The sequence below is a fragment of the Styela clava genome, chromosome 7, assembly GCF_964204865.1.
Source record: "Styela clava chromosome 7, kaStyClav1.hap1.2, whole genome shotgun sequence".
In the NCBI taxonomy this organism is placed as follows: domain Eukaryota; kingdom Metazoa; phylum Chordata; class Ascidiacea; order Stolidobranchia; family Styelidae; genus Styela; species Styela clava.
This window is the reverse complement of record NC_135256.1, coordinates 17,223,419-17,250,653: the sequence shown is the minus strand read 5'-3', so window position 1 is coordinate 17,250,653 and position 27,235 is coordinate 17,223,419. Positions and strand designations below refer to the sequence as shown.

At 34.9% G+C, this 27,235-nt stretch overlaps 2 protein-coding genes across 4 annotated transcripts in view; one reads left to right on the top strand and one right to left on the bottom strand.

The window, feature by feature from the left end:
- The window catches only part of LOC120328022 (potassium voltage-gated channel protein Shal-like), a 36,831-nt gene extending 18,671 nt beyond the window's left edge, over positions 1 to 18,160 (top strand). For all 3 annotated transcript variants that reach the window (XM_039394397.2, XM_039394398.2, XM_039394399.2), the window contains exons 5-8: positions 6,485 to 6,577; positions 7,600 to 7,695; positions 8,541 to 8,878; positions 14,555 to 18,160. In XM_039394397.2, coding sequence (XP_039250331.2) covers positions 6,485 to 6,577; positions 7,600 to 7,695; positions 8,541 to 8,878; positions 14,555 to 15,455 — 1,428 coding nt within the window. In that variant the 3' untranslated portion in view covers positions 15,456 to 18,160. The remainder of the gene's footprint in view (positions 1 to 6,484; positions 6,578 to 7,599; positions 7,696 to 8,540; positions 8,879 to 14,554) is intronic.
- A 717-nt stretch (positions 18,161 to 18,877) lies between these two features.
- Positions 18,878 to 22,698, bottom strand: LOC120328214 (beta-1,4-N-acetylgalactosaminyltransferase bre-4-like). Its single transcript, XM_039394644.2, has 4 exons — positions 21,898 to 22,698; positions 21,034 to 21,254; positions 20,115 to 20,346; positions 18,878 to 19,556 (listed from the first exon to the last, which is right to left on the bottom strand). Exons 1-4 carry the CDS (start codon positions 22,566 to 22,568, stop codon positions 19,190 to 19,192), a joined length of 1,491 nt encoding a protein of 496 aa, XP_039250578.1. The 5' UTR covers positions 22,569 to 22,698; the 3' UTR covers positions 18,878 to 19,189.
- Between the last annotated feature and the right edge of the window lie 4,537 nt (positions 22,699 to 27,235).

Here is a 27,235-nt window from a genome sequence, read left to right as displayed (position 1 = left end):
TAACATCTAATACATTGATATTAAGTGAGAAACCTCTGATCCACATACCTATTATAACAATTTAATCTCGGTAATTAAGTAAAATTCAATTACGAACATGTCGAAGACACAGTATATCTATAACCTAATAACATTACCCCCAGTCGCGCGTTGAAGCATTGATTTCTATGAGAAGGTCCGCGTAAAATAGTCTTACATTTTCAAGTATATGTGTCTTCATACATTTAATAGCTTAGAATAGATTTTAATTAGATGTTATCGTTAGACTAACAATAGAATAACCAATGTTACACGGAGCGTAATAAATTTTCAAAAATTAATATTATCTTTGATTAACACTAGAATGTTTTGTAACACTACAAAATTTTGATGCATATTTGCCCCCGTTCCATGTTAAGCTCCATGTTTGGCCAAACATGTGGTGACTAAAATATTCTTGTATCAAACATAATCTGAGATGCCTCAAATTACCAGGTTTTTCTTTTAAATTTTACCTATTCTATTACAAATGACATAATATTCTTTCATCTGCGCCATACACTAGAGAAATGACAGCTTTTCTCAATTGCTAAAAATAATTCTGATTCGAGGGTGCTGACAACTAAAAATCCTATCTACCGGTATGGATTTTATGTCCTAATGATGCCTTTGATGCACTGATGTAAAGGATTTTATGTCACTAGATGAAAACCTGTCAATTTGATATAAAATCAAATGCCATCGTCGACGTGTCATCGTTGTGATGGTCATTGGAGAGTTTCAGCTGGTGTAATTAATTTCATAATTCCCAAGCCGTTCATTTTATTTTCATTTTTTATTGTTGGACACGGAGTGAACCTATGAATCGTTTCGTTAAATTTTTATTGTTGTTTTTTGGGGGGTGATTGGGGTTGTTAAAAATCGCTTTCCTTTCGCAACTAATGGACCAATCGATTTCAAATTTTCAGTGTACTCAAAGATAATAAAGAAGTCTATTATTTTTTCCCCAAATTTTCTCTTAGTCTTTCCGACCTTACCATACTAAATTAACATGAAATTAGAACACGCGCGGAAAAATGAAAGTTATTCTGAATTATTTTTTATTCTGTCTGAAAATTTTGGCCCTAAGAGAGCACGGGTTCCACAATCCAGACGGATTTTTGTAAAATTAGTTTGATATGATACAAATATCTAGCGGCATTTGACGGTATGTGTTACTGTCTTATAGAGAAAAATAGAGTTTTGCGGCAACCAAACACAGAGATCCGATCAAAAGCATTTCAAATTTGTTTATATTAACTGTAACAAATTCATAATGTTGGGTAATTGTTCAAAAAATGGCTTAATATATATATGGACGGGACCCACTGATGAATAGAAACATGAAAACTAACATATTAAGAATGGTGAGGAATTGCCTCTGTGTGGTCTAATCCAGGAGAAATTTGCCTTTGAGTGTTTCTTTTCCGGTAAGACTTTATAAGCAGCCCTTTGGGAAACGGAACTCTATATCACAGAAACGACCGTACTAATTGTGGTTTGGCGTAGCATGGGCTTACGCAAATAATTATAGATAGAGCAATGGAGAGGACCTGAGTTTACGTTAGACCCAGGCAAGATCTGTATTTTACTACCAGCGTGCTCACGTCCGTAGCGGCCACTGTGACTTTTCACGTGCAGTTACATAATATGCCGAAGGATGTGGTGAATGCTTTCGACAGTATAAGCTCCCCTTCTACTGTCTTCAAATTTCTCGGAATATTTAACTAAAAGGAAGCTTTCAAAACGCGTGACTAAAAATGATAAATTTGCCAATAAAAACTTAAATGCATTATTCATGCTCGTCACAATCTTCTTTAAAATGTAGCGGTTTCCATTCAAGATGTCATCAATTATATAAATGACCGTGTCCGCTGATTAAGATTGATAAAGTGCGCACCACGATTTTCAATCAACTCAGTAAAGTAGTCTCTGTCTATCTATCATGAACATTCAACAACTTTTTTTATTATTTTGGAATCAGTTACCAGTAAAAATTTAAACCATAGTATTTTCAAAAAGTCCAGTCAACTTCATTTTTTCCAACCAGTAAAAAATCAATTTCAAAGAAAATAAGAAGGAAAAATATAATAATTTTACTAGAGATGTGAGGCCAAATAATATCATTAGAATATATTTATCGGTTTATCCGCAACTAAGTTGAACTTCTATAGTGACAGGTGGGAGATCCGTGGTGTTGAAATTAAACTGTCGAACTATATGCAGTACTCTCACTCACATCCTCATTTCTCTTTGTTTGTCGCCGGCCGTAAAATTTTTATTCGATTCGCTTTATTTCCGAAATTACCGTCAAGCTAACCAAATCCTCTTTGTGGTTTGTTACATCGTCGACAACAAGTTTTTAAGCTTATTCTTTTTTTGAACGTATTGACGTGTTAGGTTTGTGGTATAAAATTTGGTTTCAAACATGCACGGGACAAACTATTCGCAGATAAAAAAAAATATTCGAAATACCTCCAAAGAAACATTCCTGATTAAAATAGACAAATCCGGCGCAATTTTATTTGGATTCGAAACAACCCTTTTTAAAATTTCACTCTTAAATTTTGTGTTTTATGCTTCAATTTATATTTTAAAATCAGCATGGTAAATTGTATAATGTGCATACGCATTAATTCATGCATTTTTTTTTATTAAAAGGAGAAATAAAAAGCACTTCGCAAAATAGCATTTCGTGCTGAACAATGGAAAATATGTCAAATGTTGTGAAAAAAAAAACATGCATTTTATATTGGTGGTAACAAATTCCGATGATCTTAACGCTCGTATCGTTGCCCCCAGTCAGTTGATACAGTTATCCTTATATGTATATGTTTTGTTTTCTCAAAATAAAAAAGGTAACTCTTCATTCATGCATATATGATCAATATTTTATTTAATTCATCATTTGTTTTGAAGTTTCGTTCCTATAAAATAGGGGAATTCCACATTTCGAGTTTTTAGCAGAATGTGTATCAACATATTTGGCATATTAGCAAGAGATGTACTAAGAATTCACTGCGACGGCGATATTAAATTACTCTGCCTGAAGAAGTTGGCATCATTTACCGTTTCCAATGCAAACTACCGTAAAAATAGCCGGGAATATTGATAAAATGAGTACTGCATCGTCTGAAGTTATTTCTTATATCAAATCGATGGTGGCCGTGACATATAGTGAGATAAATCCGAAAGACTTCCGACGCCGCGTAAATTGAATTAGGATATGCGAAATTGGCTACGTTCAACCACAGATTCCCTTTCTTTCTGTCAAAATCTGATGCTTGCGGCCAACTTAAAATACGCCATATTTTATAGATGCCGCCAGTATAGGGCATGAAGCAGTTTATGATCATAGATCAAGTCAAAAGCTTGTCAAATGCAGTGCCGACAACCGGAGTTAGAGTCTGAATTTTTAAACCCGTTGTCGACTATTAATTTTGATATTGAGTGGTTCAAAGCTCTAGCATGAAAGGAGCGCTAATTTCCAAGTAGAACTATTTTCCCTCTCAATAGGTACGCTCAAAAATACAATGTAATCGAAGTAACATCATATGACTTCAATAATGTTTTGTTTTTCAAAATGGTCTTCGTTATTCCCCCATCCGATGAAACCATGGAAAATTGTAATGCAAAGCCTTCAGTGAGACGCATGTAATTCAAATATGATAAGCCGCGCCATCGCTTGTGAATAATTCAGGTACGGTTTAAAAACTGTGGGTAATGGGCTGGCGACATTTGACAACATGTTTTTATTGTTCGTCGCGACCTAAAGAAATTAAATTTTCAGGCACCTGCTTCATTATGAGAGTGTTATTTTGTGTAGGATAATAGATTGTTTGTATGTATTATATGGTGATGTACAGGTCTACTATAATTTCATAATTTGTGCGTCGCTCGCTTTTGTATAATGCGTCGGTTTGCGGACCACCACGGTCCGTAAGGGTTTCTTGAAACCAAGGCGCCCATTTCAAACTATTGAACATCTTCAAATAATAACTTTTTTGTGCATTCTGAAAACATCTACACCAGAACAAATTTGTATTGTGTCTGTTCATATGTTGTCATTCAAAAGAATTTTTTTCCTAACATTGTCTTATACAGCCCACCTAAATTAATGATTGAATCGTCGTGAAAATCCATATTTTTACGACAAATCGGAATCTCAGTCGAATAGTAAATTTTACCTATTTGAGCAACCTAAAAGCTGTAGCATTCGACATGGTGAACTAGAATACGTCATTAATCATGACGTCATCGAAATTTTAAAAATCAGAATCTCACCCAGTGAAATTCATAGGGCCTTTAAAACTGTGTATATACGTTGAAGAAGTCAAAGAACATTTGTTATTGAACGAAAAACTAATGTTTTATTAATGCGACACTGCCTAATATATTTGTTTTCAGTTTATGTGTCGACTAAATGAAAATGCCCATCAAAGCCCAGTCATTCGTTTTGTCCGCCTACCAAATACTCATTACATTTTCGGGTCTTAATTGAACTCGTGAAAATACTACGAATGTATACTCGTTTGTGCTATTTGAAAGGGCTAAATTTTTAATGGACTAGACTAGTCAAAAGCTGTTATTACTTTCATTACAGCACCGACCAACGGGAACTGCACCAAATTGATGCATTTTATTTTTATCGCTCCAATTTTTGTTGCACATTGTCGATAATGCTAAAAGAATTGTGTCGCTCCTTAAATTCCTTAAAAGTATAACAAAAGATGTTATTTGTTGTCTGCTCTTCTAAAAAATTATCGCTTGACGAGACGTCGAAGAATCGCGACTGAAATTAGGGGTCAATGTCAGACAAGCCATATTGTGTGAATACTATAGTTTGTATGGAAACATTGATGGGAACGACGCGCTTAATAGCGTTATGATGGCATTCAGGCTTATATCCTGATTCCAAATATTCAGTTCAACATAACTCAACCGGATCTTGCAAATTATAGACTCAATAATAGAATTTTCATTGGATTGTCCGCCATACAAGTTGAGGATAAAATTGAAAAGATTTGTACATTGTACCGTTTTCCAACCGTAGAATTCATTGCATACTCCAATACAATATTCATAATCTACATGAGAACAGACAAAATTAATAGTAGACATAATAGAAAATACTATTCAATATAGTCTTTGAATGAGTTGATCAAGCGATTGTTTTGTTTTGTCAAAGGCGTAATTTTGACATTTTTGATTTTAAACTTTTTGGTATTGGTATAATATCTGTATCCCTAGATTACGTTGCATTTGCATTGATAATACATAAAACATGCTGAATCCCATATCGTGACCAAAGTTTGGTGAAATTTTTGCGATGGAATATTGACCACTCTAACTGAATGAGAGGTCTTAGTTACCGATATACACTTTTGACGTTAATGGTCATTTTTTACAGTGAGCAATGTTCATTAACAAACCGCTTTTAAATATTGGGTTCATTGAATTTCATCGAACTCTTTGAAGTTCAAGTACGACGTTTCAGGAGTAAAAATCAATTTTAATTTCCAAATCACGAGAAAACTTCTTCGTGGTCTACCTATTTTCCCACTTAAAGATGGATCCCGACAGATATTCGGTCAATAATATATTACAGTCGTCGATGAATGACACAAGAATCGACTTTCATAGGGCTTGAAAGCTTATAACGAACTTTTTGTCAATTTTGTCAATCGAGAGAAATTACTTATATTCGAATAGCTGATAAACCGAGTCAGCACCGTTCCTTCGAAACGAGAATATTTCAAGCAGCCGATGATTTTAACTTCAAATTTCAAATATTTTAAAATCAGAAGCAACGGAATATTAGTTGCTATGAAAAACTGATGTAATAGGTTCATCATATTTTTGACATTCAACAAATTGCTACACCTTGCATCAGGTACGGGTCTTATGCTGATAGCTGATCTTACCAGCTGACTAGCTTTGATCAAACTGTAACGGGTCAAAATACCAATTAGGGTTAGGCTTTGTGCAATCAGGTAGAAGCTAGTCTTTCTCACTTATAAGGTTCAACGTCAAAGCACCAATTCTTAAACTACAACCAGTCGGGCTACGTCTCTTTTCCGTGCCGAATATTTAGCAGTGCGAGCAGCTTGCATTTGACTATTTGTTCTTACTTTTCAAGGGTCAATTGGTATAATTGATTTTGACATGTTATTTGATTTATTATTTATGAAAATGGCCTCAAAAACACCGTTGTCACGAGCACATGCAAATTTGTTCGCACGTCCAACTTGTACAAGTAACACATGTAATTATGAAACAGTAGATAAAAAATAATGTAAGGAAAGGATGTGTGTATAGATATACTAGGTTGCTAGTTGCTATGCTACATACGAAAAGGGCTCGATTGAACAAATTCTCACACAAATTTACTTGATTTGATTAAATATATTCAGTAACATACTTTACATCTTTCCAAATGTCGCCTGACTGTTTATTATTGTTTCAGAGGGCAAGACTAGCTCGCATAAAAGCCGGGAAAAATTTTGGAATGAGGCCGAAAATGAACGGTGATGGAAATAATGGACCACCTCCAGACGAGGTTTGTAACTAAAATTTCCCCCTCTGAAATTATATCTTTGTTATTTCACCAGAGTGATAATATGTCACCCTTTAATTAATTTAGAAGTATTTATGCTTGTCTCCCATTCGCACTGGAAATATTTGCTTTACCTATATTCAAATTTTTCTCGTTTACCCAATATTGTTTAGAGATTATTGGTAAAATTCAGTGGTTGTCATGTTTATTTATAATAGTGAAATGTGTGTCAAAGACTTCGTTACTAATCGGGTCTTTTCATAATTCCCAGCTTTCATTCATTTAGGAGAAATGCACCCAGGAGTGATTTTAAAAGTAGAAAATCGATTTTCAGTTGCATAAAAATAGAACCCAAAAACTACAAATAGAAAAGTCGTGATTTATATGGTTCTTGTTTGGACAGAGTACATTATTTTATTTTTGGGGTTACTTTTGAATAGAAAATGTTCTTATTTTTAAATATTCAGTTTCTTCTTTAGCTATTCAGGAGTCGGTCGCTATTCATTTTTATCGTTGTTCAACTTGAGGAATTTAAAGTATGTAGGCCTACGTAAAATAAGTTTGACATTCTACAAAATGAAACTTGTTTAAATATATTTCCAAATGTCTAATCCTATTTCGTTAAATGTACTCTTAAAGCTGTCAAATTATGCATTTCGACTGAATAATTTCGTGGCAAATTTCAAGAAAACTTATTTCATAAATTAATTTTTATCAATTTATTGGAAACGGTTTTTGAATGCAAATTTTTAAATTAACTTGAATTAAAACACCTGAATGGTTTTTGTTCCCTCAAAATTCCATGACGATTTTTGGAATTAAATTGACACACGGACGAAATCCACGACGATTGTATGTATTTAATATGAACCACCTTACTATGTTACGTTTGTTACAATATAGAAGCGGATGTAAGTATTTACTACTCAGCACTGACTGCAGAACTTGAACTACATAGGCAAAACGAGTGCTTGACGTCCTTATGATTGCACGGTTGTGATGAAATTTTAAATTTATGTGTTTAGGGTGGTGGAACTGAAATATCGAAGTCAGTCAATAGAAATAACAACAAGTTCGAAAATGAACACTGTCATCTGTTGGAATGTTTGGAAACAGCCACAGTAAGTGATTACTTGCTCTCGTTGTTCTTATATCGAAACTATAACAACCGAACCTAAAGCTTTGTATATTTTATTGTACCCAGTTGCTTCCCAATAACCATCTTGGGCTTTATGATAAAGTTTGCAAATGGAATATCCAAGTATGGTTATGATCTTGATTAAAGCATATACACTTGTTTACTTGAATACACACAAACATAATGCAATTGTTCAGTGGCTATGGACGTTATATTTCGCTGTTGGTGTTATATCTCTAAACGAAATGTGCACATGTAACAAACAGTCTGATTTAAAAAAGAAGAAACGACAATAAAGCCCAAATTTAGTCATTATTGTACTACATGTCTATACCTGTTTTATATGACGAATTTAAGTCTTAAGTCTTATATGACAAAGTCTTTCGCTCAGAGCCACTGCTAGGTAAGAAGCTGCTATAGTTTGACAGTACCGGAAGCTTTTCAGCTCGGCATTGCCTACCCATATATTTTATTGCATACACCTGGGTGGTTGTTATCGACTTCAACCTGAGATTTTTACCGACAATGTCATCATAGTGAATTGTACTGCTAACGCTTTATACACTGAGTCGATGTATCTACAAACATGTTACTTTGATTAGGTTAATTTCTCATTCTATGACCTCCTCTCTTTTTTATATTTTGTCTTATTATACTTCACAACGATTTCATAAAATAATGTATCAGACTATCAGTCGTACAAAGGTGTGGCCTCGGAATCTAACTCTAAGAAAATATCAGAGCGTGATTTGAAAACTGATCTTTCAGAAATATTGGTATGGGTATTTGTGAAACAAACTATCAAACTCCTATCTTTTGTAAATTCAGCGTGGAACATTGGTCGAGGAGTCAAAACACAGCCCTAAATTCGTTGCCACTGCAGCGAGCACCTCAACAGGGCCGCTGGAGGCAGGTGTTGTTAGAAGTCCGCCCGACTATCCTGCAGCGGATTACCAATCTTCATCGCCAACTCTGTCGAACAATCCTTATTGTAATCGCCATGATCATACAACGGCAATAATGCCAAACTGTTACAATTCCGAGCAAGGGCGGAGAATGTCTCGAGCATCGTCATCTGGGAGTCAATCACTGGCATCGAGAAGCGGTCATGAGTTGAACACAATGATCAGAGACACTGGCGATAATTCAACTTCTGCGCATCCTAAGTAAGTTTATGCATGTTAGTCGTTTGTATGAGTTTGATTTTCCCACCTGATAATATAATGTTGATATTGTTTAGCTAGAAACTTAAATTTTAAATCTGACTCTTTTTAGAAGATATTTCCTTATCCTTCTAGGTCGAAACATAACCGATTTCCTGAATAAAAATGTTGTGATTATGCACACCTACTCACTGTATCACTTTGTTTCTAATATAAACCATTTGCTTGTCGTTGAGTCCATTCGGTCGTCTGTCCTGTTGGTGAGGTGTTCCGCATTTTGTTCTCTATCGCCGTACATTCTTTGACCTACTTGAATATATATGTTCCGGTCTCTAATATTTGAATTACCGGGATTCACATCATTTTCTGTTAATAAATCTACGGTGTGGGTAAAATTACGTTATACTTTAAACACCAATGCAAAACAGATGTGATATATTAATTTCCTTCGAATGCCTGCCTTGTTCTGTTAAATCTATACCCTAGTCGCAATGTAGGTGCAAACGTGGGATTTCCGTAAAATAATTTTTCTTCTGATATCGCAGAAATTCTGCTGTACCGGTCATGTCGAGTGACAACATGTACCAGAGGGTATAACTCAGTACATACATATTCAATTACTGATTCCTGAGGACGTGGAGGTTGGCCATTAAAGCATGCATTGTGCCTCGCATGATACATAGCTGTTGTCATAGTGTGTGTGTATATGCGAATGAAATAAGTTATAAATATATTTTTTGCAAAAAAAGGAAACAGATAAAAATGCTATTGTGGAAAGGTGGAATAAAACTTTTCGCTGCTCCAGAAGTATGTGCACCGATATGGAGGCAACTAATTTTGTTCGCCCATTTTACATCAAGTTGTCTTAAGGGACTGAAACCTATGGACAGGGCAATCACTTGGCTAACACAGACAGTCCCCGAACTCGTAATAAAACTAAAATTATGAAAATCAGAATAAAAATATGGCCTAACCCTAACCTGGTACACATACTACGGGAGTAACATTTTTTCAATGGATACACGAACGCATAATTTAAAAAGGAACCCATATTCAAATACAACAAACAAAAAATAAATTGAAAAAAGTGATTCCATATATCGTAGGATCAATATTATTAATTCAAAATGTCCAAATATAATCAAAATAACAATTTGTTGGTCAATTCGATTCCCACTTTCCGAATTCTAAAACAAGGCTGGTGAGTTTTACAATAATTTCTTGAAACTTATTAGTAAAAGATATGAAATCGTCATAATTTTAATATTTCGATACCGATTAATAAAATAGGGGCCGATATCCAATATCGAAATATTTATAATCATTGTATAGCAGCGACCATATCATTTCTTCAAAGCTACGCTGCCATAGAACCAAATAATTCAATTGAATTTACAGAAGGAAAAAATTCACTTACATTTGTGCAAAATTTTTTTATCGATTCCATATGCACAAATTTGTATATATATATATATTGTATATTTGTACTTGGGATACGGTGAAATTTTAGTGAATTTTAAAGATTTTGTAGATAGACTAGAGCTTGTTTCGTAGTTTATGTATTCATGCTTGGTGTGACTATTGCAGTGTATATTTTGAATATGCTAGTTAGTTTGTTGCTAGATTATCTCAATGTTTTTTTTTGCTCGCAAACCAATTTAGTTCCTTGGTGGTCCAACTCCATTCGCTCAGCCGGAATGCAATTTTGAGGCCAATTTTTATTTTACCCGATATGAATTATGCATTAAAATTGATTTTTGGTGGTATGATACACTACAGTACCACGCTTTATTTGCGACCTTATTATTTCTCGCCGTGATATTATTTCCTTACTCAATTTTAAAAATAGTTTAAAGCTTTTCGCTTTATTTTTGCGACCTAAATCGTGCGGTTAGAGCTTATGACCCACAAATAAACTAAATGCCTCCGAAAATAACTTGAATGTGTGTTTTTTGTCTAATTTTGACTTGCACCTTTAAAAATCAGTCTCTCAGGACCAAGTCTATTTCTGTAATACTAGTCGACTGAAACCATTTCTCATTCGTTAAAACCCAGAGGTATACTTTTGGCTTTTAAGCGGTCAGCTTTTGAGTAGGAATTTCTGTTGTTTTTGTCACTAATTTTGCTAGCATTGCAACTTTAGCTCTGAATGTTGTGTCTACAAAATATTTCCACTTTTCAGAAGTGTTTTTCAGTTTTCGGTATTTAAAATTAAAAATAATTTAAAACACAAACGTAGTTTAATATATGTCAATGTGGACTGACACTAATTATTGAATCGGCCGCTTATAAAGATTCCAAAAGTCAAATGTATGAAATTAATATACATACAATGAATCCAAAATACTTTTAATTCTGAAAGTCCTCAATTGACATTTTAATGACGTTCTACTTCATATAATCTGAGGGCCACAGTAGCCACTCCCATTCTTCTTCTTCATCCGCGTATCTATGTTCTCGTGTTATCTTCTCGATTGATATTTCTGCAGTGCATTTTGTTACCCTTATATGCACCCCTAGTCAACTTTGCTGGACTCTTCTTCGGAGCGAATTTGAATATTTTATTACTGTCGTTATTTTGAATTTATGTATATGTTTATTTATAGTTTAATGTAAGCTCTTGCTCGGAGGCTAAATTGCTTGAAAAAAAGTCAAAAATGAAATAATATTTATTTCTCATCCATTTGGGCCTATTTTGCACCGAACTGTTCGAAAGATAAAGCCATTACAATAGTATTTGGTGTTGTTGAAAGGATTCTGAACTTTGATGCGACTGGTTATGCTATATGACCTGTAAAATATGTTTAATTTTATTCATCTGCCTATCTGAAAATTATAGATAAATATTATATCAATATTATAATTCGCAATTTCTGAATTAAAAATTTTTTTTATCTTCAAAATATCTACTTTATTTTTTTCATGAAGTAAATGCCGCACCTACAATGAGAACAGTAGGCTACTCTGTTAAATTTTATCAAATGAGTTATATAGGTTTGTAAGAGCTGGAATACTACATCAACAACATAGCCCACTCCCATTTTACGCCCTGGCCAAACTTGGTCTGACGGACGTTCGATCGATGTCTAACTTTGAAACCAACTGAGATAAAGTCTAACATTTGATATGTAAATCAAATCGCGTGCCCGTCATTTAGATTTTGAAGTGTGACGAAGTCAGTATTCAGTAATGAACTGGTAATGTGGTTACAGAATCCCATTCAATATCACTCTATATACAGATGAGGACAGTTACGGTTATATACACCTGAGAGCTGACATGAGCAAACTACGGCCCGCGAGCCAAATCCGGTGCGTTGCGTAGTTCAATTTGGCCCGCCTGACGCTGCCACAACCCAAGTAAAGCTAAATTTTGATGCTCTAGCTGAAAAATCGCTCAAGGAATTTAAGATTGCTATTTAAATTTACTTTTGGCACGAAGCCTATTGTTTTCCGCATTTACTTTTATAACACTGTAAATATTGTTCATAAAATGTAAATTTTTACGTCACACTTACATGGCCCGCCAGTCCAGGTGGCAAAATTTTTGGCCCCTGGTGCAAAAACCTTACCCACCCAAGAGTCTTATTCAGACTGTAGACGTGAAACACTTAATTGCCCATACCGTATAGATAATAGGGCATTCGCTAGATTTGCAAGATATCTCATCATTCTTCTATTTGTAATATAGATTCTTGACTTATGAATGAATATAAATGCTGATGTATTTTGCGTTGCAGTTAACTGGTTTATTTTTGTCTGTTGCCAAAGACTTAATGGCGGATGAATTATTTTTAGTAATCTTGCGGTCTGATTTAAAAATGTTGTTTGTGTCCGAATTGCGTTCTTTTCGGCGTACCATCGATTTATCCGGTTTCAAGCAATACGAGTAAAGCCCACAACTATTTTTCTCATTTCGCGCCGTCTTTATATTTAACTCGCATCGATCGTACCATCCCATCAATTCAGGCTAATGAGCCTTGTTAGCTAACCCGTTACAGACTTTTGATATTCTTTTTAACCGTGTTTAAAATAGATCAGTCCATATGCGCGAAAACCTTTTGCGCGACAAATTATTTTATATATTGTTCGCGAATAGAATTCCTAGATGTATTTTGGTTTGAATAAACGATTAGGAAATTGAAATAGAATATCAAGGTATTTTGAATCATTCGCGCAAATGGTCATCCCAAAACTCAAACTCAGTTTTATATATTCAGTGTAAATCACTTTGCTGGCATAGCAGTGCGACTAATATTTAACGTAAACGCAATTGAGTGATTCGCGCAAGTGGTCTTTTAATAATAATGACACCCAACCAATCCAGTGTAAATTTTTTTTGTCAGTATATCAATTATCTTTGCGATATTTGACGTAAACGCAACTAAGTCTTCTGCGTCCTTTACAAAGAATCTTACGTCATTTAAAGCATATCGTCTTCATCTGCGGAAAGATTTCTCGCCATACGGTAACTTAGATTGAACAACGCCAACCTTATGACCCATATTTCACACCTTTGTATATAGAATGTTAGACTACGCATACAGGAATGCAATGATGATAACCTCACGCGTTGAACTTTGAACTCAAATTAGTAAATTGCTAGTTGATCGTTCGCACATGAACGTCGCTCTATATCCCACAATTACCTCAGTACGTCTCGTCTCATTGAATCAAAAAAAAAACTGTTATTTTTTCTATATCGTCACTAATTTTTCAAAACAATCTTGCGATAGTTTGGAAAACTGGTGTAGAGGGACTTGGTGTTTACGTGTTAACATATTGGCCAGTTTAAAATTCAATTATACAGCAACTTCCAGACGTAACGTCTATTTATGCCTTATACGCCGCCTTTCTCGTTGTTTCAAAATCCATCAACGGAATATCAATAGGTGCAACACATATGTATATGTCGTGTTCTTGCATAATTTTAAGCTCACTAGTCGTTGAATCCAGCTTATAATATATATATATAAATAGTTATAGATAAATAATTGCCAAAAATAGTATAATTTTCCTAATTTTGTTGGCCAGTTACACGGAATATACATGCTGATAAAAATTCAATTTCTTTGCAGAAGAGTGGCGTCAAATACGGGATAATCCCTTTAGGAAAAAAAACTACCTAATTTAGTTCAATAATGAATTGACTGACTGCTTAATTGATTGATATTCAGGTCACTGCCATAACTATATTATATATCTAGAATTAGCTTGATGACGTCATATACACAAACCTGACGTCACAATATTTTTTTAAAACGTGACGGGATCATACCCAAATGCTTAGCATTTCAATCACATAAAAATAAATCAATGAATGAATTTATATAAATGAATTATTATATACGCTCAAGACAGGTAACTAGTAAATTTGTTGTCTTGAGGATTTAAATTGCATGCTGCATGGAACATAGTAGTGAAAGTGTTTAAACTTTTTCATAACAAAAAACTATATGACCATTGACCAGTGTCGTCGTAATATGATATTCTTACAAAGGGTAGTGATTTTGAATTCAATGATTTTTACTTCAACTAAACGTGAAGGAAAAATTATTTCGCATCTGTTTTTAGTTTTGAGATAATGCCTGAAAATATTTGAAAGCGCTTGTAATTTATGAACACCGCAAATTTTACCCCTTTCATTCCAACTTCTTTACTTACACACGTTTACTTTTAGTATGCCTTCCCGCGTATCACAAAGAAAAAGATCGTCCGAAGGCCGTCTATTTGATGAAATATCTCGACGTGCGGCCGCGATACGACGTAATGATGATTCTGTTCGGACGACAACAAAACGTCCTATGTATCGACACAGTTCGGATGCTGACAGAGGATTTGGCAGTAGAGAGGATTTTGATGAAAGCATGGCACAGTTGAACCCTTCAACTGCCATCATAACGGTAGATGAAGCAAGCCCAAATCCATCTCAACTCGAATCCGAACGTAATGTATATTCTCCTCTCCATTTGGAAGATTTTCCTCACAGCCATCCATGCGTAGAGCCATATCATCTTCACGTACCAAGCGTTCTCTCCACCGACGGTTCCGGATCTTCCTCGACTTCAACTTCCGGGGTAGTTGGGTCAACCGCGTCTTCTGAGCTTTATCCAGTTGCAGTCACGCCAACCGGGACAGAAGAACGTACTCTTTTATCACTGCCTCGTTCATCGCCCACCAATTCCCCTTCTAATTCTTTGTCAGCTTCACCCAGCTCTGTTGGCGGTTTCGGTTATCGACAGCAGTCTTGTTCGCCACAACACTTTCCCACCGATACCATTAGAAATTACAAATATGAGGATGGCATTTATGGCATAGCACCGCCAACAAAATCTATCACAATGCCATCTATACACAAATCCCGCTACGACGGAGTTATACCGGATAGTGAAAGCGCTCAGTCGAATGTATATCACACCACATTTCCCTCATATGAACTAAAGTCCCCATATGCAGGCGATAATTTCAACTCGAATCCCATTGGCAGAAGGAGAGCTTCGTCGCTGGAGCGCCGCGAAATGAATGATTTCCCGGATTTAGAGGAACCACAAGAAAATGCCATGAAAGTCACACCGTTGTAGGTAACAAAAGAACAAAACGTTTTTATCTTTATTGCGTTGTTGAAATTGGAAAAAGGGTGTCAAAAGAACGGATTCCAACCTACGTGCGGATTAGGAATCACAATTTACTGATATATGTATATCCTCAAAAATACCGCAAAAGCTGTAATGAAAAGTGGTGGGAATGGTCGCTGAAAGAACTTTGAAACGGTTGAGTACATAAGGTGCTTAGGCCTGAAAAGATAACTTCTAATACATATATATTTTTTGTAAGTTCGATATTTTTTTATTCTAAAAATATTTTGGAGTTACTTACTTTAAAGTAGTAATCACAATTTTGTACCGCTGCCCATGCGTGAGAATTATCCGGGCTGGGCTGGTCCTGCAAGCGAGAACTGTGTTTTTGACTTTGCTTGCCGAAGTCAATATAAATTAAAATTATTTAGCTTCAATTCGTTCGATTTTAGACAATTTTTTTTTTTGCATATTTTTTGTAAACCATTTTGAAATTACTCTTTCTGCTGTAATAGGAATATAAGCCGACACGTATCTGCTCCCGACTATAGCGCGTATTCATTTAGTGTGAGCGAGATAGCTTTCAAAAAGAATTTCTTCCCATTTCAGATGATATTGTGATGATTGTTGGTAACTATTCAACCAAAATATATTCAATTCTTTTTCGTTCTAACAAAGGTTGGTCAGATATTGTTAAAGACATTTACATATGCCTCGTCTACTCCATATTAACTCACTCGATTTAGAATAAACAAAATTCATTCAGTGGTCAGTTTGTAAAGGAATATCCCTTTATTTTGAAATCTTCAGATTAGGTGTAAAAATATGGTGGCTACTAATATAATTGTACGCGTTTCCTTACTTCGTTTTTCCTTCTATTACAAGATCGATTTGATTTCTAGAGTGACATGATACGTCCAACAAATAATTATTTTTGTTTCCAAAAAATAAAATAAAAATATATTACTTTTACGAGAAATCGCTTTATAATGGGTCCCATTTTGCGAAAGCTTTTATCGGGTTGCTTATATTTCGTGTAACTGTCGCTTCATGGTAGTAAAATGCATTTCGTCCCAATTGCCGCAAATGTCCCAAGCGAGTAGTATCCCGTGTAATTGCTTTCATCGGAACGAATCTCATTGATTTTGCTGCCATTATGTTTTATGCTCTAACCAACGACAAGTTTATTGAGTGCGTTAATGTCTAGATTATTGAATTTCTATACATTTATAGTCAATTTGATGAGTTGTATTATATAAATGTGTAGAATGTAAATTCGGAAACTGAAAATTTTGTTCAAAATGCATATACTTAATGTATTGCAACGCAAACTCTATAAAAGACTGTTTTGGTTAAAGATTACATACAGACAAAGACACTGTTACACATATAAGTAGTATTAAAAAATTCAATGGTTTTATATCTAAATGAAGATAGTGAAATCACTAATGCCATACTTTCGAACATATAAAACATAATTTTACAATCACCTTTACGTTTGTTTCGCTCATGTTCGTTCTGCTTGAACGTAAGAGCGAGATATATAATTAAATTTTATTTTCAATTTTGAAATTATATGATATTTTCGGTTTGCTCAACTGATTGATTTTGCTGTCAAAATTCAATGAAACCCCACATGAAATGCGCATGAATGGCTCGGAATATTCCGGAAAATCGTCAGATTTATCCACTTCACAATGCTCTGTTTCATCATTTGAGCCCATTAGTTAATTGAAATCTTCTTTAAACCGCATTCGCAATACTGTCAGTTACGAAAACGGAAATGTGATTATATAATTATTAAATTTAAAGCATGAAATGAAAATTATATTAAGCTAGAACTATTGTACCACACAAATTATTTTAAAATGGCGACTTGTGACCTCAAAACAGATATTATTCAGCTTTTTGTCAGCCCCAATTACTGCTTTCATCGCATCCATTTCCCTTCAGGTCAAACCTATTATATATGTCATTTTTAGGTAGGAATTTTGAGCCAACAAGGCTGAAATTAGTCGTTTGTTTATATGTAAATGAGCTGTCTTGTTACCTTTACACCTATTTGCACTTTCAATTGCACTATATAATACTCATATATATCCATTTCTTTCTTGTGCGTCGTGAATTCATTGTTATTGTGTTTTTACATTACGATGTAAAGTGGGAAACCTACTGTTGGCAATTTGATCACGTTTTAACCTTTTAAACGTATGCTGAACCAACGATTTTAATATACTTACTTTACCGTCTACTACTTACTTTAACATAGCACAAATCACCAAATCCGAGCACCCCTCTCCAAATAGCTTTTCGCACAAAAGATCTTCGAGCAAAAATACAGCTTCCGATTGGTCATAAATTAATTCCTAATCAAAAATAAAGTTTGTTTTTGTCATGCTTAGTATATTATGATACGTTAAAGCCCTTGAACTTTTTTGGGTTAAACAGGCTCGTTATTTGTGTACCTAAAGCTGTTGTCGGACGACCATATTGTGTCAAGCCCTGCAACTAATATAATATATATATATAATAATATTATTACTATTGATTTCACCTGACTGTATTTTTGTCTTTCCTTTTTTTATCGATGTCATTCTGATTATAATTATTCTTATTATTATCTTATTGAAATACATAACGTGCTGCAGTCGTGCTACGACCCCATTTTCGAACATAAATGCAATATTATAAATAAATTATTGATATCGAAATGGCACAAAGTTATTTTTAGAGAACAGCTTACGATGGATGAAAATGGGAGAGAATTAACTTGTCGGGAGATTTCTCAGAAAAAAAAAACAGTTTTATGTCTGCTCGAATGTGCGACAGGCAAACTACTTGGTGTGTCACCGCTTGACGGCTCTAGTCATGGCACTGAGGTGACAAACTAGTCGTTATCAGAAGTGCTTGCGCTTTTTCTCGCGAGCAGAGTCACGAATGTGTTCCGCTACGTTCACATTTGACTAATACCCCACGCGGACAGTGTAAATTCCTCAATCATTTGTCTCTAGCGTATTACGGGACCATCCGTGATATTGAGACGTCACAGCATAAGCAAACTATCATATATTCACCCTCACTTCGCGTCAGAACACCCATAAAATTATGCAAAATAGGTTGAGAGAACGACTTCACTTATTTATCTGACTTTGGAAATCCGGTCACCGCACCCCATCACCCTGGATCTAATAAAGAAGAAATTTGGCAAAACCTTGACTAAAAATACTCATTTTATAATGAAATAGGACTGTAGAAAATTCGAATCAACTAGTAATCTGAAAAAAAAACTTCAGCAAATCTGAGTATGTAGAAAGAATTGACATTTTCAAGTAAACATTGTAAGTGGGTTTTAAAGTTAGAGTGTGATGAAAGTATCAGCTACTTTCGACTTCTATCACTTTGGAAAAAACAACATAAGCGAATATGACTATTGCAACGTACTTTTTTATTTTAATATCATATGGTGCTGTACAGCAAATCTTACTTATGAACACGTTGAAGATTGGAAAGGACGCGGTGATCAGTATAACAAGAACTTTTTTAGACAACTAAAACGTTTCTCTTTTTGAGTCAAATTTACGTAAAAAACTAGACTCCCTTCCCCCCTTACAGAGCTTGAAATAGTAGAGTAAGACACTTGGATCGCCATGGTAAATATCGAAGATACTTTGTATAACAAAAAGGGTACTGAGATAGTTTCGCTTTCAGAATTTACCTACTGAGCAATTACATTGAATTCATTATACTTTTTCTTTTACCATCACAATTTCATTCACAATATTTCTTTGATCCATTGACTGCTTTTTGGGTGAATTTGAAGATTTCTTTTGACCTTTCTTTATGCTTTCTGAAGATTTGGAATCAGATTCTTTTCCCGTAGTTTGCTTTTGATTTTTAGGTATTTTAATGTCAGGAGGAGGATTTGTGTTGCGATTCACCTTCACTATCAAACGAGTGTGTGTTGGGTGTAGAATTGTTTTCATTATGGTTGTTTCGAGATTAGCAAGTCCGTCCAATGGCATTCTAGTTCGAGCTGATTTCAAGAGTTTGTGACGAATTAGATTGGTCGGATTACCGTGGTCTCTAGTATGACGAATCATTTTATATCTGGAAATGATAAAAAATTAGTATATGAAGTATGAATGCTGAGGAATACGAACTTTTAATTAAAAGGTGAAAAATTATGAGAAAAATCGAAATGAAACTCGATTAAAGTGGACTAATCTAGAGATTTTTAATTATCTTTTTCGGCGCAAGTGTGGGAGGAATGGTCAAGCTAAATATAACGTATTTATTATGTTCAAGATTTATAATTTTCTACCAACTAGTGTTACATGACAGAATTCATGCTTACGATGTTATAGCACAATGTCAAACGTTAGAGATTCTGAATAGAGCAGACCGAGCTTAGTTCGATGGCCCAGAAATTGGGGCAAATGGACGTGGTGGCCCGGTGTTTAGAGCGTTCGACTTAACTATGATGGCATCCCAGAGGACTGTGCAGGTCATTGTTCGGGGCTGGAAGCATATAAAAGATCGGGTAGGTTATGACACACTGTAATAGGCTCATATTATTTTGATCGATCTGATCCATCATGTACTCGTCTCAGAAGAGAAGGTATCAAAAAAGGATAGAAAATCATAAAATATTCTTGCGGCATATACCTTCCGAAGGGTTGCTTTGGTCTTAGTCTTCGTAATCCATTCAGCCGTATTCGGACATTCATATCATCATCTTCTCCTCCCCACCCCCAGTAGACATTGGAATATCCATTTACAACTTTATATTGCCATTCAGTAAATCCAACAGCCCCACCAACTGTTACGCCTATCTTTGGTGATGAAGTATAATTGAATTTATCGATATATGGAGAAAAATGTAAAATCATCGTTTCATCTGGAAAATGATATAAATTTAGTTATATTACACAATGGCCGTAACTTATGTTTTAGCCAGTAAAGTACACGATTTGCAAGTGAAAAAGACGGAGTCTAATTATATGTTGTCCGGAGTCGGTAGTCGAAGTCAAAATGCAACCAGTAGTCAGAATTCCATAGTCATTGAGATCGGGAGTTGGAGTCAATAATAATAAGGTTTTTAAGTGTCATCGTTAAAAGCTTTTCATTCTTGAATTGGCGGGATTCGATGTTCGAATAGCGTGTTTCTCCGATAGAGTGTGCTGTCATGATGTTTCTACAATCACATTTGACAGAGTGATTACAATGTTAGAGCGATAAACGGCATTTTACAAGCTGTGTAAATAACCGTAATAAAGTGAGATAGTTCTTGTGCTTTATATTATAAAATATAGCAAACAAAACACGGGCTACGCTTATTAGCCATTCCATTAGTCGCCAAAAATCCAAAAGGTGTTTATTCTTGTTGGATTGTAAAAAGAACATGAATTAATTTGTTTCCGGCTTGAACAATGCTGGGACATCATCACTTGCTTATTTCAAAAAATTGGTAAAAACACACTGAGCTGTGAATGGGAACCAGCAGATAAAACGGAAGGAATTTATATACACTTCGGTCTGGAATGTTCACAACTTGCGCGCGAGTTGGTAAAACATTAGAACTTACCTGTACACTTGTATAAATTACCCACTATTTCAGGAATCATATCTACGTCATGAAATACAAAGCAATCCCATTTTATCGAAGTATTTTTCACTGCCCAATTGAAGCCTGTATTCATAAGCTGGCCTTTGTTAAAAGTGCCGTTGCCTTCTTGCTCAACGACAATGATTCGGAAACGTAGCTGTTGCTCTATCAATGTACCGATTGTGTAGTGGAGAAAGTATCTGGAGAGAACAAGTGTTAAGACACTTGAATCACGTGAATAGTTATCTTTATTCTTACTACATTATTGCAGAGAAATAGAGCAGGGAAATGTAGTCTCGCGTACCACCAACTGGCAATTTTATTGTTGACAAACACTACAGATGTTTTTGCCGACAACGAAAAATGTTGGAGTATACCTAACCTGTACCTAATTGTAGTAACACGGCTCATTCTAGCTTTTTAGGACTGGGAAGTGGCAAAGATCATTTGCAGCTTTCAGGGATCATCTGACTGAATAAACATCATATTCGTGTGTGGAGTCACATACTTACAAGTTTGAAGTACAATGGTTGATCGATCGTGACGGATGTTTTTAAATAAAATATTTCAATACAACCCATAAGTGATGACTAGTTTCATTTGTCAGATACCAAACGATTCGGGCTTACCTTAATAATGAGCCATATATCGTTTTCAATATCAAATGATCAAAAGTTAGACTATTCATAGGTGTCGCTGCTCGATAACCAATACTGGTTTATCGCGTCCCCTTTCACCCTGAAATGCATTGTTTTCCTCTCTTTTCTTATCCCGTTCTGTATGTACACTGTACAGTGTGTATTTCTTATATGGTGATAAAATAAACTACTGATTACCACTCACCTGAGGTGTATTTTCCTGTCTCGAAATGGTATGATGATAACCGTCGAATGTCTTGGTTTTCTACAATAAAAAGGTCCAGGATAATATCCTCCTGGATGTAACTGGGGATAGTTTTTGCTAATTCCGTCCAGTGTGGGCGGGTCTATATCAAGTCGTATAGTTGGACCGAATATCAAATCCGCCGGTTGACGAAAACACGGTGGATTTTCTGACTCATCCGATTGTAATCCAGGAAAGGGACTCAAATGACTGGTATTTTGTGCATTGTTAGCAGGAGTATCATTTTTGATGATACAAACGTCGAAATTCGCAACTATGAATGTATGTAGTTCTGCATAGCGGTTCGGGTCCTCCAGCATCATTTCCAGCTGCGACATGATATTTCTGTCACGAAACAACCTCCATAAGCATGGTCGATCCATCTCGCTCGTCCTCGGCGTTAAAATGGACGCAAGAAAAGCGATATAAGGTGGAGGTAAGGAAGGTTCGGTATAGAGTACCTTTATCAAGAATCCTTTTGTTGGTAAAAATCCAGCAGCATAAATAATTTGGATTCCGATGTAGACTGCCGTTACGATACAAAACAACAAACATATTGATGTGTTTTTACTTGGCCCCATCCCCGTCCTGGAGTAATCCAATTTGGAAATTCTGATTAATGACTTCGACATGAACGCATTTTATTTGATTTGGCAATTTGCAGTAAAGAAATTCTGAGCCGACACTTTTACTTTCTTCGTCCTCCAATGATAATACCGAAATAATTGCAGCGTCTTGTCTTGTGAAAACACATGGCAAAATTCGTGCGATTGTTGAAAAAAATTACCATTGTTACGAAACATACCACATTGTTATCAATGATGTTATCAATGATGTCTCACGACAAGTTGGGGATCGCGGCAGTTGAGCATGGCCGTTGAATTTAGCTCTTATATGGCGACCATTAGTGAAGAAAACGCTTGTCGTCACATATGCGGGGGTTGTCGTGGTATCATGTACGAAACGATCGCCATCGCAGAGTAGTTTACGTAACTTTTTGTCGTTTAAGGCTCCAAGTTCATGAAACTGGACGAAATAGTCAAGTGCGGATCTTGGGGGGCGAGAAAAATAATAAAGAAAAAACACGAAATTGATACCCTTTGACATTCAGCAAATACGTTCCATTCGAGATATCATTGGTATTACGTTCGTCGAATCGATTTTAGATGATGAATTTCGAAAAGATGGGTAATCAGTGGCAATCTTATCTGGTGAGTAGTTCCCAGCGCGTAGCTGTGACAACGACATACTTTCAAAAATGGATGTTTGTTGTGCATGTCATCGTTTCTATTTACAAATAGATAATATCTGCAAAAAGACCTAAAAACTGATATCATTAACCTATACTGTACATGCATACGAGTATTTTCTTGGCATGGAAGCACCATTCTCAATCTATGGACCTTTCCCCGAGCAACGACTTCCTTGTTTACTTCTTGACATTGGCCAATCAGCAAGATGCAAAAAGTGACGTAACAATGCTCCTTTTTCGCATCCGCTCAGGACTTTTCTCACTCAGACAGATTTTCAAGCGTGATCGTAAACATTACCTCGTTTTCGCGTTTTTGAACTCTATTCGTTAGTTTTCAGTCATGTTTCGGAAACTTAAATATGATCTCTCTGTCTTCTTAGAAGTTTTAATTTAATTCATCAGTTTCACCTGATGCATCATGGGTTGTAGGAGTAATTAAATGGAAGTTCAGTTGTAGGCCATAATCTTATATAAAAGTTCAGTTGTAGGCCATAATCTTATATAAAAGTGTTTTGATTTTTTGTAGTCAAATCATTACTGTTATTATTATTGCTATTTATTTTTATATATTTCAGATCCACCCCACCAAACTATCTAGATCTCTCAAAGCATAACAATCAAATGGCAAAATGTTTGACTCCTGAGATCTATGCCAACCTCTGTAACAAAACTACTCGGTAATAAAAAAAATGAGTGTAGAAGCTGTTATATTTACGGTTATAGACTAGGCTAAAATTATGGTACTTTAAAAAAAAATTGTTGTATGCGATGATTCATAATTATGGTTTGAAACACATACCCCATTTTACAGGTGCCAATTCGCAAAAGCACTCTCAAAATAGCCCCGAAAATTTTGCAATGGTAAAGTCAATGACATGAAACAACATGATAGGCAACTCTGACGTCACTCCATAAGACTACAGGCAAAAGAATGTATTTCCTGATACGCTCCAATGCACATATTTCTCGCCGCCTTTCGCGTCCGTTTTCCGCTCCCTTTTGCTACTCGGCGTCTTTTTTACGTGTAGTACCTGCCTTTTTGCGCTTGTAACGAAACAATATAATCTCTATATCTAAGAAGTTTTGCTCACTTGGAAAGCTGGAATGGCAGGCAAGCTGTAAAGAGCAATTCTGGACATCATAGACGTTTTTTTATCAGAGAAGATTACAAACGCGATAGCGGAAAGATTTATGTGGAACATTTTGCAGATAATGACAAAGTTCAGAGTTAGTAATTTTAATGTTTGCGCTTAATCATTGAAATTTCATTTAAAGAGGGTGTCATACAAAACTGTGCTGTGATACAATTCCATAACACAAAGTTTGCACCTATCGAACTTGCTTTTGCAGGTGAATTTATTAGACATATTACATATTCAGTTAATCGTAGGTAACATTGCTGGTACATAATGCATCGTAGATAGGTTTGTTTAAATTTAGGAATTTAGCTCATAGCCCACCAATTATTATTATCTTTTATGCAGGAGGTTGCAGGGCTGATTTCAACTTGCAGCCTTACCGATCACCTGACGATGCTCATTTAGTTTGGCTCGAGCAAGTCTTCTTGAAATGCTTGTGTGGATGGAAACTACCTATATTTTTTGCCTTCCTCCGATTTTAGACAAATTTATTCTGAGGGATTTCGCATATAATTCTCATTGATTGTTGGATGTTTATAATTCCTATTCATTGTGAATTCTGATTATAACAAAGAGTTAAAAAATTATTTTCCTAATTTACTGGCACCTTTTTATTGTCAATACTACTTTTTACTGAGGTAATAAACAAGACAATACATTTATGTTATCTGGAAGCAAAATATGCACACTAATTAATAGTTTGGCACATTGAGATAATACATCATGACAGAAAATACAAGTTAAAGTTATGTATGGCCATCACATAGACAAAGAAAAGAACAAATGTTCATAGCTCATGAACTCTCAATTTTGCCTCCATTGCTTTGTGAAGGCCAATATATTTCGAGTGGCTGAATTGGTTTACCTTTATGATAGCAACGATTTTGTATTTAATATAGCGAGATTATTTCAATTTAATTGAAGTGATATTATTTCCCAAAGCAATGCTGGAATCGTCTAGAATAAATCAGTGGTGTCAAACTCATGGGTTTTCGAGAGCGGCATTGCATTTTGGAAATTGTAAAAAGAGCCGCAAACAGTTTTTGATAATGTATACTTAGAAGATATTTTTAAGATAGTTTTAGTTTGTGACATATATTGTGATGCAACTAAACAGTTGGATTAAGTTTTATTATTTTCTTCAATTTCAAATGCAATTACATATTAATACTTGCATTCCACTATTATTGCAACATTTGCAAGTTACTGTATTTTTATTATAAAAAATTTATTTATAAAAATAATTTTATTATAAAAAATCATGAAATTCTATGTACAACCGTCAAAATCATTTTTGAACAAGCTTTGAATAAGGAAAGAATAATACATACACTAAAAATAACTTATAAAATTAACAAAAATACTACAGTATAAACTATATTTTTTAATAATTCCATTTGTCCTGACGTTTGGCATATTTTTTGTGTCACCAGCATACTAAGGCCAGGCTGAAATGATTTTATAGTACCAACTCTAACTAACGAGGCCACATGATCATGGGTTAATCTGGATCTTTGCGAAAGTTTAATTAATTCCATTAATGCAAAAAAGTTACTTTTATCATTTAATGTATAGATCAGTAAAAAAACAAATAACAGATTTTTTCGACAAGACATTTTGCACCACATTGCGTGGCATAGGATTGCTTGAATTATTATTGATACTGATTTTCAGTTACTGAGTCGTTGTATAATTATATTAATATACAAACACATGGAAATTTTCTGTTCGAAGTTGGTCTTCGAATTTGTCATATTGACTGCTGAGCTTATAGTGTTTTTTTATTGTATTGATGGAAATATGACAAATTAAACAATGTGCTTCAGAATTTTGTAAAAAGCAGAAATGCTGCAACTCTCATTTTCTTCGAAAATGCCACATTCTTCATGTAATTTGCGTTTAATTTAATCACTCAAGTGTTTTATTCAAGTATTCTTTTGCTAGCTTGATGTGTTTCTTAATTGGGTCAAAATGTGAACAAAAAAAAATAATATTCCAAAACTACTTTCAGTAAATTGTTTTCTGTGTGAATAATCAATTTCACTTTAAAAGATTTGAAAAATCTATTACATTTAGATAATAAAAAAAACTTCCAAAATACTATTACAATTATTGTTAAGCGTTCGAGGGCCGCACTGGAAGTTCTCCGGGGCCGCGAGTTTGAGATCCCTGGTCTAGATTGAAGTTGTCCAAAAATATATGATAGTATTTTATCATGAATGATGATTATACCCCTTCCGGAATTTCTTCTATAGTACTACCAAAAGTTGATGAACCAAATATAACACAGGTGCAGTGAGTTACCCGTAATCCTCATTTTACAAATAAGACCGCTTATGCAATCTTACGCTTTGGAATTTTTAGTTATTTTCCTCAAGCCCTGCAGGATGTGGGGGCCATACACAACTCTACCGGAGGGTCAAATGTCTCTGCATGCCTCCATAGGTTGTTTTTCTATTGCAAACATTTATGGAGTACTCTAATTATATTTCACTGATATGTCGCCAGACTTCTGATATCTCCCCTTCTGCTATAGTTGTCCTGTGAATAAATAATAGGAAATTGAGATTAGACGAATAGTTGAAAGTTTTGCTTTATGTCGGCTTAATTTCTTGATTGATATACTTACTATTTCTGCTATTGCCTCTTGTGCTGCAAGAGTCTCACAATGCTTAGACAGGTTTGTCCACAACTTTCACATCTGAAGAAAGAGAGGAGATTTATTAATTTTCGTTTAAGAATAAATAAAGCAGTCTATATGATTTAGATTGGAAAAGCTAATAAATCCAATATCTCATGTTTTATGTAAAAAATATTTTACTGAATTAGGTATATAAACCAACTAATAAAAGGGTTTAGTCAGAAAATTACAAGCATTCGTGGCTCCAAATACTTGAGAGATCAGACT

Bases quoted from the DNA above. Each gene is read 5' to 3' on its own strand.
- LOC120328214 (XM_039394644.2), bottom strand. From the start codon at position 22,568: ATGTCGAAGTCATTAATCAGAATTTCCAAATTGGATTACTCCAGGACG. The intron at 20,347-21,033 runs GTAAGTTCTAAT...ATCATTTTCCAG, and splicing joins TAATTTATACAAGTGTACAG to ATGAAACGATGATTTTACAT. The intron at 19,557-20,114 runs GTATATGCCGCA...TATCATTTCCAG, and splicing joins CCAAAGCAACCCTTCGGAAG to ATATAAAATGATTCGTCATA.